We start from the raw sequence: 13,207 nt of genomic DNA on the forward strand, positions 1-13,207 counted from the left end.
AGATGAGTAAGAGCCCGCTCTAAATTATAATTACAAATTAGACTCACCACGACTGCCCCCCATTTAGACCCCTGAGTCCCTAACCTCCACACCCTGCAGCCCTAGACAGCTGCTGTATGTAGCAGGCTAGCAGCTAGCTGTCCAGGATTGTGAAGTGTTAATGACTTGCAGGCTATTGTTGTGAGAGTCCTTGAGGTGCTGACTGGAGTAGAACATGTCTTATGGCAAATGGGGAAAACAAATCATTATAATGTTTCAAAGAGCCTGGACTGAGATAGTACCACATCAGCTACACACAAAAATCCATATTAAGATATACTGTATTATATATATCAAATAAGGAACATATAGTCTATAATATCCTCAAAGGTGCAATACGAAACGCACTACCTCAACAATTTAATCAGAGTCTTAATGAGTCATCTAGTTTTGCCTGTCAGTCCAATAGTGAAGGAGTGATTCCAGTTCTCATGTTATTATCACCAAATGTTACATAACTGGAAGGTTTAATTCACAGTTTACATATATAGCATGTTAATATGTTACTATTTTCCTTTTACCTCTGAAAATATAAATATATAAAGCCAGTACTGAGCATGAGGAATAAGCAGTTGACAGCATCAGTTTAAATAAGGTGCATTTGAATCTGTCAGATTAACATTGGTAGTGCTCTCTCTCTCTCTCTCTTTCCCTCTTTCCCTCTTTTTCTCTCTCTTTAGAAGATTGCCTAATTGACACCACGATCGAACATCACTTTGCTTTTTTCCTTTTAAGGAGAGCCAGGGCAGGTTGGCTTTCCATCGTTTCTGTGTAGGACGGAACCAGCAGGACAATCACAGGAGAAGTGACGCTATTTGCTATCACCACCCCCACATCACAGTTTCACGGCCCACCCCTGGCCAATTAGAGAGAAGCTCACTACAGCTGAGCCAATACCAAGAAGTGAGGCAGGAGGTAATGAGGGGAGGATGGTGAACTTACCCTTGTTTATTTCTGCCTATGACGCATGAGTCATTTCAGTTCTGGAAAACAGTTCTGTTTAGACTACTCCTCAAGGCAACAAGAAATCCTCAAGTCTTCCTTTGCATTAAAATTTTTAATGCAACTTTAATGCCACTCTCTTTTCTCTCTTTTCTCTCTCTCTCTCTCTCTCTCTCTCTCTCTCTCTCTCTCTCTCTCTCTCGCTCCTCTCCCTCTTTCTCTTTCTTTCTCCCTCTCTCAATCAATAACTCTGCTCAATTACCAATCTCGCTTTCTTCAAAGGTTTCCCATTACAGCTACAGTACAGTTCAAATTCAGTTTTACAACACTTTCTAAGGCTGAGTAAATGGTCAAACTAGTTTCTTCATAGCCATTAATTAACCATCCCAAACTAAATCCCTTCATTGGCTTTCTCACAAAGGTGAGGAGCCTGTACACCAAAACCTGCTCTAACGGGTTGTTGAGTGAACTGGCCTTAGCAGATACTGTCCATGGTCCTGAAACTGAGTGCAGCCAACTAACATATCCCAGCCTCCAAGATATTTCTAACATGCACACATACTGGAATACATGTACGTCCTTGACATCTATGGTCTATTTTTGTCTACTCCCTTTCGCTCCTTCTTTCTCTTTCATTCAAACGCACACACGCGCCTGATGGTTGCCATGAGAGCAAGTTGCGACACTTAGCACACCAGTCAAACAGCGGCACAGAACAATAAAAACAAGCAGTTTAACCGTATATGATGGGATGAACTTAGAAGGCAGAAAAGGATGTCAGTAGGCGAGGCTTTATAAAGGGGTTTTAAAAACTAGACGTATGAAACCCAATAGTCAAGCACTCAAGAAAATGGAACCCCCAATCAATAAGTATCGATTTCATTACGCTAAGAAGGGGGCTGCCTTGCCAACAACATGCCAGAGTCGACGCCGAGGACCTAGAGCAGTGAGTCTAAAGCGCCCCCTGGTGGTAAAATGTGGGCATCGCAAAGTATGGCCCTGACAGTCCTATAATGATTAATGGTCAAATATACCTCCCGGAGAGCAATGCTAACTCCTTTGTTCTAAATCAAAGTGGCAAAGTAATAAGAATATTCAACTGAAATAGGAAAGCATGGCGCCTCGGGCACTTCTGCAACTCAGTGGTCGGTCTATGGTGAACGGAGGAAGCAGACAGGAACGCTGTCATTATATGTAGACACCAAGTAAAAGTACTCGGAAGGTTAGATAATTTAACCCTTAGCTACTTTTCCTTTTATATATTTAACAAATGAAACGAGAAAAGGCATGCGTAACAGCTAAACGACAGCGCCCATATAATGTCACCTATAGTTAAGATAGCTGTGATTTCTAAAAGACCTTTAATGAACGAGTAAACCTACCGTATGTCTGTGTAGGTAACGGGTCGATTGTGGACTGCCTTAACAACACAGTGCTTTGTTAATGAAAATGAAAGAATAGCTCCTTTTTTTCCAGATTTCATTCGTTCGGAGCATTGAATGTGTGGGTTCTGAAGCTCGCTACGTTCTCCCCGACTGCGCGTTTCCCATCTGGCTAATTGTGTTATCAACAAACCCTAGTGCTCGTAGCGACAGTGGGGGAGGGAGCTGTCCCCCTCTTCCTGGTGCTGAAATTAGCCTTTGCTCCTTGAAGATTGATCCCTCCAATGAAACTTTTCAGCGTTGCTTATTATCATCAAGATGACCTAGATATTGTCTGAAATGTGCTCTTTTTTGGTGTGTGTGTGTGTGTGTGTGGGGGGGGGGGGGGGGGGTACAACGTAATCGTTATTTGTTTATTTTTATCGAGCGAATGCGTAAGCATAGAAAATTGGAAAACGTGTACATCATTTGCCACTCGACGATTGAAGTGATCGCATGAGGCGATCAAATTAGGCCCTATGCGCAATATTATTTGGCAGGGTCCTCAATTTGTGTTCTTTTCGTCTGTATTCACTTATTGGCCACTAGGAGGCAGCCTTGGACAAGTTTTACCCAATGGTTTTGACAGACTGCACCAGACGACATAGCGGGAAACAAAATTACAATACAGATTGTTTATTTAGTGTATGAAAATGTAAACAAAATAGGGTATGGCATGACTATTAAAAGCACAGATGCTGAGCACCAGTCCTACTCGAGCAATGACACATTTTATTGTAAATGTGCGGCCCGCTTCACTCACCGGGTGAAGTAGTAACGTCATTTCCGCTGGTCCGTTAAAATAGCCGTCCGCCGTGTTAGCAGCGTGCGTTGTCGTGTGTTGAATTCGTTGTTTTGATGTTAGCCCAAACCTGTACCAGAATCGCTCGACTTACATTTAGAAGTTTAACTGCTCCACGTAACAGTCTCTTAAATCTACACACCTTTAAATTTTCTGTCTCCAAAAACCTAACTTTGCCTATAAGCCGATACATGTCACATCAACCAAAACGGCTGTGTACAGATAAAATGACGGTTGTTAAAATTGGCACTCACAACGGGACATTTCACTGTGATGAAGTGCTTGCTTGTTTCTTTCTCCGTCAACTCCCGGAATACAAGGTAAACTAACTACGACAAACAGCTAAGTTGCTGAATTTATGTGAAGAAGCTAGCTACTACCAGTCATTCTGCAGTAACGGGAGCAGATAAAGGAATTTGGTCAATTTATCCAGGCCAAATCGGGGAAAAGGCTATCTGTTTACATCTGAATCTCCATCAATTTCCAATTAATGATTGTAAAAGTGTGATATTGTTGAAAAGTCTTATCCACTACTCTCACTGTACAGGATGCTGAAATCTTAAGAACCCGGGACGCTGCAGAACTGGCTAAGTGTGACATTGTAGTAGACGTAGGAGGAGAGTTTGACCCCAAGAGACATCGTTATGACCACCACCAGAGGTACCGTATGTCACACACCAAAACGAGACATGATATTAAGTGGCCCTGCCTGCCTGTCCATCTAGCTGTCTATCAAGCTGTCTCTGCCATGTCTGGTTAGCAGTAATGCATGCCTATCTACCTGTATGTCTGCCTTTCCTCGTTGCACGTCTCAATGGCTGCCTGTCTGTCCGTCCACTTGTCTAATGTCATACCTGTAAGAACCTGCCGCTACAGATGCAGAGTTACCTCAGCAGGTGGTCAGGATAATTGGTGCCCTTCATCGACCGCCTACCCACAGGTTCAGGGGGGAAGCTGACATATATTATATGTCAGCCCTGTGTGTGTCTCGAGTCCACAGTACGTTGTGAAACTCTGCCTTCGTGGGTGTCTGAGTGGGAGATTCGTAAAGCCCAGGGTGGTAAGCACGCCGAACGTTCCGCGTCGGTCACAATATGGGAGTTCCATTCGAAAGCTTCCTAGTCATTGTCTGGCCCGCTCCTGCTTGCACGGTACTGGCTGCGGCGCTGAGGTATGTGAACACGGAGCCACGTAGCATGTGCCAGGTGCCACAGTCGCCTGAGTGATGGAGCCGTCAGCCCCTTCTTCACCCCTTGTTGTCTTGATAACCCATGCAGGGGGTGCCAGAAGAACAGGGTTGATTAGCACGCTAATTGCCCCGCCGGCCCTCCATTCCCTGGCATGCCACTCATTTATCGGACGCCTGCTGCGAACAGACGCCTCTCAATTAAATCAGCTTTAAACGACCACCAACGGCTTGACGTGGAGATGAACTCGTCTCTACACACGCTCAGTTGACGTTTCCCCCCAGGGTGGCTGTATTTACATTTTTGCTGCACACACCCATACACGCAACACGCATTCTCTCTGTCTCTCTCTCACACACACACACACACACACACCCACGTCAGACAGAATCTCTGAGCTGCCATGCCCCTGTGATTGGTCGTCCCCTGCACTGAGAGAAATGTTAGACTGCAGATGGCGATCGCTCCAGTGTTGCTGCAGTAGAACGGTGGCCTGATGATCAGTCCTGCTGAAAGCAGTTGGCTTGTCAGTTGTATAAAACCATGTTTTGATAAACAGCTGCACACGCACACACGGTACTCCATCTTGCTCTCTGCCCGGGCCACACACACACACACACACAGACACACACACACACACACACACACAGACACACACACACACACACAGACACACACACACACACACACACACACTCCTAATCAGCCCTGTGTGTTGCAGGACCTTCAGGGAGACCTTCCACAGCCTGTGCCCAGAGAAGCCGTGGGGGACAAAGCTCAGCTCGGCTGGCCTGGTCTACCTGCACTTTGGCCGGCAGGTCCTGGCCCAGCTCACCGGGCTGCCGCAGGCGGACAGACAGCTGGAGGCGCTCTTCGACAAGGTCAGACCTCCAGAGGGGTCCTGTAGCCAGTCAGTCTGCCCACACCCTGCCCACACCCTGCCCACACCCTGCCCACACCCTGCCCCCACACCCTGCCCACACCCTGCCCACACCCTGCCCACACCCTGCCCACACCCTGCCCCCACCCTGCCCACACCCTGCCCACACCCCTGCCCACACCCTGCCCACACACCCTGCCCACACCCTGCCCACACCCCTACCCACACCCTGCCCACACCCTGCCCCCACCCTGCCCACACCCTGCCCACACCCCTGCCCACACCCTGCCCACACACCCTGCCCACACCCTGCCCACACCCCTACCCACACCCTGCCCACACCCCTGCCCACACCAGCCAAGCCAACGCCCCAACACTCAGGGGGTGTCAGGGTTGGGTTATCTTCGGGTCATTCTGACCCATCCGTCATTGTGACTCAGCGTCGTATTGCGACAACTTTACAGCATACAAAAACAAAGTGAAGCATTTTTTTTTTTACAGTTGGGCTGTGTCAGACCCCCCACATTGCGAAGGTTAAAATACAATTATTTGTATTTGTTTTTGGATTTGGTAAAATCGGGTAAACACAACAAAGGTTTGTTATGAACCTTTGGGTCATGTGACCCGAAGGCAGCGCAAGGGTTAAGTCATGTAGGAGAATGTGGGTTGTTTTGGAGAATGTGTTTGGATTGGACCGTTTTGGTACTGGTGGGGTTATAGCTTGGGGGTTTTCCTTGCCTGCAGCTCTACGAGAACTTTGTGGAGGAGGTGGACGCGGTGGACAACGGCGTGTCCCAGTACGAGGGCGAGGCTCGCTACGCTGTGTCCACCACGCTGAGCGCCCGCGTCGGACACATCAACCCCCGCTGGAACAGCAAGAGCCAGGACACAGAGGTGTGTGTGTGGGTGACATCTGTCCGTTATTACATTTAGTCATTTAGCAGGCGCTCTTATCCAGAGCGACTTACAGTAAGTACAGGGACATTCTCCCCGAGACAAGTAGGGTGAAGTGCTTTGCCCAAGGACACAACGTCATTTGGACAGCCGGGAATCGAACCCGGCAATCGAACCCGGCAACCTTCTGATTAATAGCCCGACTCCCTAACCGCTCAGCCATCTGACCCCCTAGGAGCAGGTGTGTTCTACTGATGTGTCTGTGAGTGCAGCATGTCTTCCAGCAGTGTCCGTGCAGTGTTCAGCTAACAGTGTTAACAGGACGGCTCATGCCCAGGTGTGTTCAGTTAACAGGACGGCTCGTGCCCAGGTGTGTTCAGGGCTCCCAGAGGTGTGTGACCTGCTCCTGTTCCCTCTCTGGGATTAGCAATGCTGAGGGGGGGAGAAAGTGCCCCTGCCGAGGGCGAGAGAGAGAGAGAAAGAAAAAACGTGTCCACTTAGCCCATCTGACCCGACAAGCAGGCCAGGGACCCGAATGACTTCTCAGTGACCTGATCTGGGAGGAGGGGAGGAGCCGGGATGCATGGGGCGAGGCAGGGGGCGAGGCAGGGTGGAAGGAAGGAAAGGAAAAGAGAGGAGGAGGAGAATCAGTGTAACAAAGCTGGTTGATTAAATACTGTTTGTCTTCCCTGCTGGGCTGAGCTCCATGTTGACTGCAGCGCCTGGCTCCACGGCTGACGAGCTCTCGGTGGGGTAGCTGTTAGTCCACATGAATCCAGTGGAGGATATCTCCATCCCAGTCCAGACAGTGTGCTCCCCTCCACCCCCCAGGCTTGGAATCATTCAACACTTGAAGATGAGAGAGGCCAGATGGGTTCTAATGCCCCTGGACATGCAGGGCAGACTGACAGGCGCTGACACGTGCTCAGACGACAGATTCTCACGCTGTCAGGGGGTGATAATTGGGGGGGTGGGGGGGGTGGGGGGGGGTGGGGGGAAGAACAGGGTTCTTTTGTCTGGTAAAACTCCCAGCTGCAACAACCCAGTCCTTCAGACGCTTTGAGATTAGAGTTGAAATTAGTCTGTGTGTGTGTATGTGTGTCGTCTGTCTACATTTTGCATTTATATTTGTGCATCTCCCCGTGTGTGTGTGTGTGTGTGTGTGTGCTTGCTGGTGTGCACATTGAGGTGTCCGTCTGTCTGAGGATGCATGTCTGCACCTGGTGTGTGTGTGTGTGTGTGCGCTTGTGTGTGTGTGTGTGTAGACGGTGGAGCTGGCGGAGGCTGATGTGATGTGATAAGCAGCGTTTCCACCTGAGTACTGGGAGGAAGATTTCATCCCCTGTTTGCATTTCATAATCTCGGTCGGAAGTGTTCAGAGTCGAGCTGGGTTTAAATGACTAAGACACCGACAGGGGAAGAGAAGGGTTAGGATGGACTTCAATTAGCAAGATAAAATTCTTTGTTTTTAATTCAAGAAAAAATGATCTACAATAACATTGCATCCATCATTATACATGTCATAGTTTGTTGCCAGTTGTACACCAGCATAACAATAGTGGATGTTTTCAATGGCATGGAGGCAGAAAGGAAACAATGAATGTGAATAGAAGATGACACGAACCTTGTTAAATGCAAACTAGCTAGCACACTCATGCATCCAATTAGCATGAACTAGGCAGATGCTAGCCTAACAGGGGTGTCTGATAAGCTGTGTGTGTGTGCCTTGTAGGAGGGCTTCCACAGAGCCCTAGCCCTGGTGGGAGCTGAGTTCCTGGACAGAGTGGACTTCTACCACAACTCCTGGCTTCCAGCCCGCGTGGTGGTGGAGGGGGCGGTCCAGATGAGGACCAAGGTACCACACACACACACACACACACACACACCAGGCTCTGTGGAGATGCTTTGATTCAGTGTCTGGTGTTGGGTGGTTTGACTCAGTGTTGGGTGGTTTGACTCAGTGTTGGGTGGTTTGACTCGGTGTTGGGTGGTTTGACTCAGTGTTGGGTGGTTTGGCTCAGTGTTGGGTGGTTTGACTCGGTGTTGGGTGGTTTGACTCAGTGTTGGGTGGTTTGACTCGGTGTTGGGTGGTTTGACTCAGTGTTGGGTGGTTTGACTCAGTGTTGGGTGGTTTGACTCAGTGTTGGGTGTGGTCCCCAGGTGGACCCCAGTGGGGAGGTCCTGGTGTTCCCTCAGGGAGGCTGTCCCTGGAAGGAGCATCTCTTCAGCCTGGAGAAGGAGCTGAAGGTGGAGACGCCCATCAAGTTTGTCCTGTACCCCGACCAGAACAACCAGTGGAGAGTCCAGTGTGTTCCCGCAGGCCTCAACACCTTCCAGAACAGGTACCACACACACTCACACACACACACACACTCACACACACACACACACACACACACACACTCACACACACTCACACACACTCACACACACACACACACACACACACACACACACACACACACACACACACACACACACACACACACACACACACACACACACACACTCACACTCATTCACCATTTGAGGGACATCACAGGAGAGACCTTCTCCACACCTGGGCACGGTGCTTCAGAACATCCCTGCCAGCTGACCCAGTCATGTGAGAGTCACGTCAACACGCTTCACACAACAAACAGGCATCCTCACTTCTCCCCTGGGTGTTTCTGTGTCTGCATGACAACGAATCAAACGCACCTTCAAACCGCCGTTCAGTACAGACATTAAGGGCGTGTTTAGTGGGCACTGGGAGTCCAAGCAGCCCCTTAAGGACCAGACTGTCGACACGGCAACATAATCGCCTGCAGCAAGCAAGATAGCTGCAGATCTCCAGGGGGTGGTTTACATCTCAGACCTCCCCGTTAGGTTGTTTGTTCTGTGGATGTCTTCGAAAGGGGAACTTCCAGCTTGATGTGTTAGTCACGTGCAGCTGTGTTATGGCCTGGAAGAAACCCCCTGTGCATGTTAAGATAACAACACACTAACACGTTGGCATGTTTATGTGTGTATATGTATGCACCATTGGCTGCGTACATATACAACACACCTGACAGACACTTAACTCTGGGAAGATCTATGTGGATGTGTGTGTGTGTGTGTGTGTGTGTATAGGTGTGTGTGTGTGTGTGTGCATGGTGCATTGGTGGCTAGCTGAGACGTTCTCGTGGTGACCGTGCTGTTTGAGGGAGCACTTCCTCTGGGAGGCTGTCCAAGATGGCCGCCTCCTGGACCATTCATTCTTTCCTTAACAACAGACACTCGGGAGAGGAATTCATACTCTCTATTTCAGTGCTGCTTGTGTTCTGACTCATCAGCCTGTGTGTGTGTGTGAATTGTTTTTGGCGTGCCTTTCTTTCCGGTAGTGGGCTATTATTGTCTCTGCCACAGAAATCAAGCCATCTGTAGTTTCCAATTATGCATGAGAGAATTGTTAACTATTTCTGCTGATTTTAGTCACTCACTATGTCACTTGAAAGCAGGCAGGTTGTTGTATTGTATGTTAATTAGAATACACCTTTCAAATCATCAGGCTAGTATTGTTCCTTGTTCTGACTTTTTACTCTTTCTTTCTCTATCACTTCCTCGTTCTTGTCTCTCTCTCTCGCTCTCTCTCTATCTTTTTATCTCTCCCTATCTCCATCCCTCCCCTCAAACTATCTCTCCCTCTCTCTCTCTGTCTCTCTTTCTGTTTCTCTCTCTGCGTCTTACCCCTATCTTCCAACTCGTTTCCACTCCACTGCGTATCTCATCAGAATATGCGCAGGAATGACCCTGACCCTAACCCTGACCCCTGAGAAATGGCGCTCAGCGGTCCGGAGTGGTTCTCCAGACTCCGTTTAGTGTGTGAGGCACCCGAGACGATGTCGGGTGAGGATGAGGAGGACCGAGGGGATGAGATGAGCTCTCCAGATGGCAGCGTCTAAGGACGGCTGTTCTCTCTGCAAGCTGCTGAAGGATCAGTGCACGAGGGGTGTTGTTGACACCTGTGTCCCTGGTGCCGCACCTGATGGGATATCTATTTATATCATCTCACGCCACCGAGGAAAAGCAAGCGGCGCACAGCCGACAATCCTTCCAAAGTTTTGACTTGGACAATTTGATGCGTTATCAGTCAGATCTTTTACAGAGAAAGTGTTTTTACAGGGTAAAAAAAAAAAAAAAAACATGTATTTGTTTTTTTTTCATTTTCAATTGTATTTTTTTACCTTTTTTTTCTTTCTAGAAGTGGTTAGTGGATTAGTGTCCCAGTGCTCTTGTTGTCTGTGAGCATGTCTGTCAGAGTGTGTCAGAGGGAGGGGCTGTGGGAAGTATCACACTGCCACTGAGCAGCAGTTAGGTTTCACAAAATAACTGAAACGACTGAAAAAGATGTCAGTGTCAATCCCAAAACATATGATTGTAGAGCACTGCTTATTTCAGGATGAGAGCCTGAAACTGGTATTTTTGGACATGGAAATCCCAGCTAGTTACTATCCTAATCACACCTTTTACGTGACGCCTGTCATCTTGTTGCTAGGTTGATGTTGGAAACCTCCAGGCCTGTTAATTGTGCTGCTATTTTGAGGTTGGTCACCAGGGGTCTTAAAGAACCGGTCATTCTCTGACATTTCTATTATCCTGTCATGTCAGTCTTTTATATCCTCTGTCTCTCTATCTCTCCCGCTCTCTTTAATTATGGTGTATGTTGACCTTTTCCTGGTAACCCTCCCACCCTGCTACCTGTCATTATGGACTAACGTTATTTATAAGAGTGATTGACAGGCCAGCCTGGGGAACCTATAGCTCTCTGTACATACAGGATTGATTGGAACGAGGAGAGCGAACAGGGAATGTGTGTATGTGTGGACAGCAAACAAACAGATGCATTGTGGCCCATGCAAAGACGCTTTCAATACGCTAGCAGCTGTTCCAAGGGGTCTGATCATATCAGGCTTGTGTTGATGGACGGTCATGATCGTACGGTCACAACCGACCATCACCTTCCCCTCGCGGACGAGGCTGGAGTCGTGAAGCCTTCCCAAGCTGCCTTTCCATCAGGAAATCACTGATCTGAAATGACTGGATTAGTGCCAGCTGTGTAGAGCAGCACACGTTCCTCGATCCAATCATGCTGTTGTTGATGGGAGATTAGGTGACTGGGAGGGAGGACTTGAGGAAGGGATGGAGGAAGGGGTGGAGGAAGGGGCTGGAGGAAGGGGCTGGAGGAAGGGGTGGAGGAAGGGGATGGAGGAAGGGGCTGGAGGAAGGGGTGAAGGAAGGGATGGAGGAAGGGGATGGAGGAAGGGGCTGGAGGAAGGGGCTGGAGGAAGGAGTGGAGGAAGGGATGGAGGAAGGGGCTGGAGGAAGGGGCTGGAGGAAGGGGTGGAGGAAGGGATGGAGGAAGGGGTGGAGGAAGGGGCTGGAGGAAGGGGTGGAGGAAGGGGCTGGAGGAAGGGGTGGAGGAAGGGATGGAGGAAGGGGTGGAGGAAGGGGCTGGAGGAAGGGATGGAGGAAGGGGTGGAGGAAGGGGCTGGAGGAAGGGGTGGAGGAAGGGGTGGAGGAACGGGTGGTTAGTGGGAGGGAGAGTAAAGATTGGCAGCCTGGATCCAGTATGAGGTGGAACCTACGCTTTGCTGGTTTCTCCAGAGACGAGGCGATCTTTCCTCCAGCCCGTCAGATTACCTATTGACTCAGATGGCAGCGTGTCGCCCTCCACCCGGCCGCGTCGATGAGGGATTTTCCGCACTATTAGAGAAGAATGAGAGCTGCTGTATTTGCTGAGAGGAGGGTGGAGGGAGGAGGGTGCAGGGTGGGGCCATGTGCTCACCAGGGACTTAAGAGGACATGCGCTACTGCTGCTGTTGTTCTTGTCTTAACTGTTCTGTAATAAGGTCAGGCAGAGTGTGTGATTAGACAAAGGCAGGCTCAGGTGAGTGGGTTAACACTGTAGCTGTGTTCCATAGGAGCAGGGGGAGGGTCAATGTGTCTGGGAGTTTGGGAGTCTGAAGATTTGGACCCCAGAAAACACTGGAATACCACAGCACAGGAAAGAATGTAGTGAACTCATCGTGTGTCCAGCTATCAGTGTGTGTGTGTGTGAGTGAGTGTGTTATTGGGACATGTTTCCCCGTGTTTGGGCTTACAGTGACATATGTCGCGGTCACACCTCGTCCCCGACCTCACGGCGTCCGTCTGTGTGGCCGTCTGTCCCAGGCTGTCCCTGCTGGAGGAGTGGCGCGGCGTTCGTGACCAGGCGCTGTCGGACCTCAGCGGTATCCCAGGATGCATCTTCGTCCACGCCGGAGGCTTCATCGGTGGGAACCGGACGCAGGAGGGAGCGCTGGAGATGGCCAGGAGAACCCTGCAGGCTGCAGCCAAGTCCCCCGCCAACGGGAGCAGCTGACCTGGCCGCGTTCGGCCGCCTGGCCCCCCCCTCGCAGCTCCACGCCAGCTGGAACCAGGGAGAGGGCCCTCGAGTCCATTGTAATTCACGCGTTCTGCTGTAGACGTTCTATTTGGCTTCCCTGTTTGGAACTCAAAATTCTGGAGATGTTTCTTTTTTTTCTTTCTTTTGTTTTACTGCTCTTTATTCTCAAGTTATCAACTTCTAACCAGACAGCTAATTTGAATTACATTCTTGAGAACTAAATGAGTTATAATGGACTGGAGGGTTAGCCCTGAATGAACACCCCACACGCTGTCAGCATCACTGTCATCACACTGCTCCGGATGTGGGAAAGGGTCGTGTACTTCTTTTGTAATAAAATACAATCTGAACACAATTTCAATGTCTTATCAATGTACATTGGGTTTTGTACCATATAAGGTTTAGAAAAAAGAAAAAGGGTTTTCGCCATTATTAGAAATATCTTAATATGATTTCTCGTGGATGTAGAGTAGTGCAGAGGAAGTGGAGAATGTCCTTTCAGAGGGATGTCCCCTCTGCTCTGTTGGCTTGACACAGTGGGAGCTTTTGGACTTCATTCTGCCACCGGCATTAAGGAGACAGACAAACGTCTCAGCTGTGTGACCGGATCGTCATAATCACCCGCTATAGATT

At 49.2% G+C, this 13,207-nt stretch overlaps 2 protein-coding genes across 2 annotated transcripts in view; one reads left to right on the forward strand and one right to left on the reverse strand.

Moving 5' to 3' along the window:
• LOC124471898 (mitogen-activated protein kinase kinase kinase 13-like) overlaps positions 1-216 on the reverse strand; it is a 1,369-nt gene extending 1,153 nt beyond the window's left edge. Inside the window, exon 1 of the mRNA XM_047026561.1 lies at positions 166-216. Coding sequence (XP_046882517.1) covers positions 166-216 — 51 coding nt within the window. The remainder of the gene's footprint in view (positions 1-165) is intronic.
• Positions 217-3,200: 2,984 nt separating this feature from the next.
• Positions 3,201-12,929, forward strand: myg1 (myg1 exonuclease). Its single transcript, XM_047026273.1, has 7 exons — positions 3,201-3,524; positions 3,752-3,864; positions 5,113-5,272; positions 6,016-6,165; positions 7,898-8,020; positions 8,326-8,507; positions 12,361-12,929. Exons 1-7 carry the CDS (start codon positions 3,261-3,263, stop codon positions 12,548-12,550), a joined length of 1,182 nt encoding a protein of 393 aa, XP_046882229.1. The 5' UTR covers positions 3,201-3,260; the 3' UTR covers positions 12,551-12,929.
• The last annotated feature ends 278 nt before the right edge of the window (positions 12,930-13,207 follow it).

This window comes from Hypomesus transpacificus, chromosome 9, assembly GCF_021917145.1.
Source record: "Hypomesus transpacificus isolate Combined female chromosome 9, fHypTra1, whole genome shotgun sequence".
Lineage (NCBI taxonomy): Eukaryota > Metazoa > Chordata > Actinopteri > Osmeriformes > Osmeridae > Hypomesus > Hypomesus transpacificus.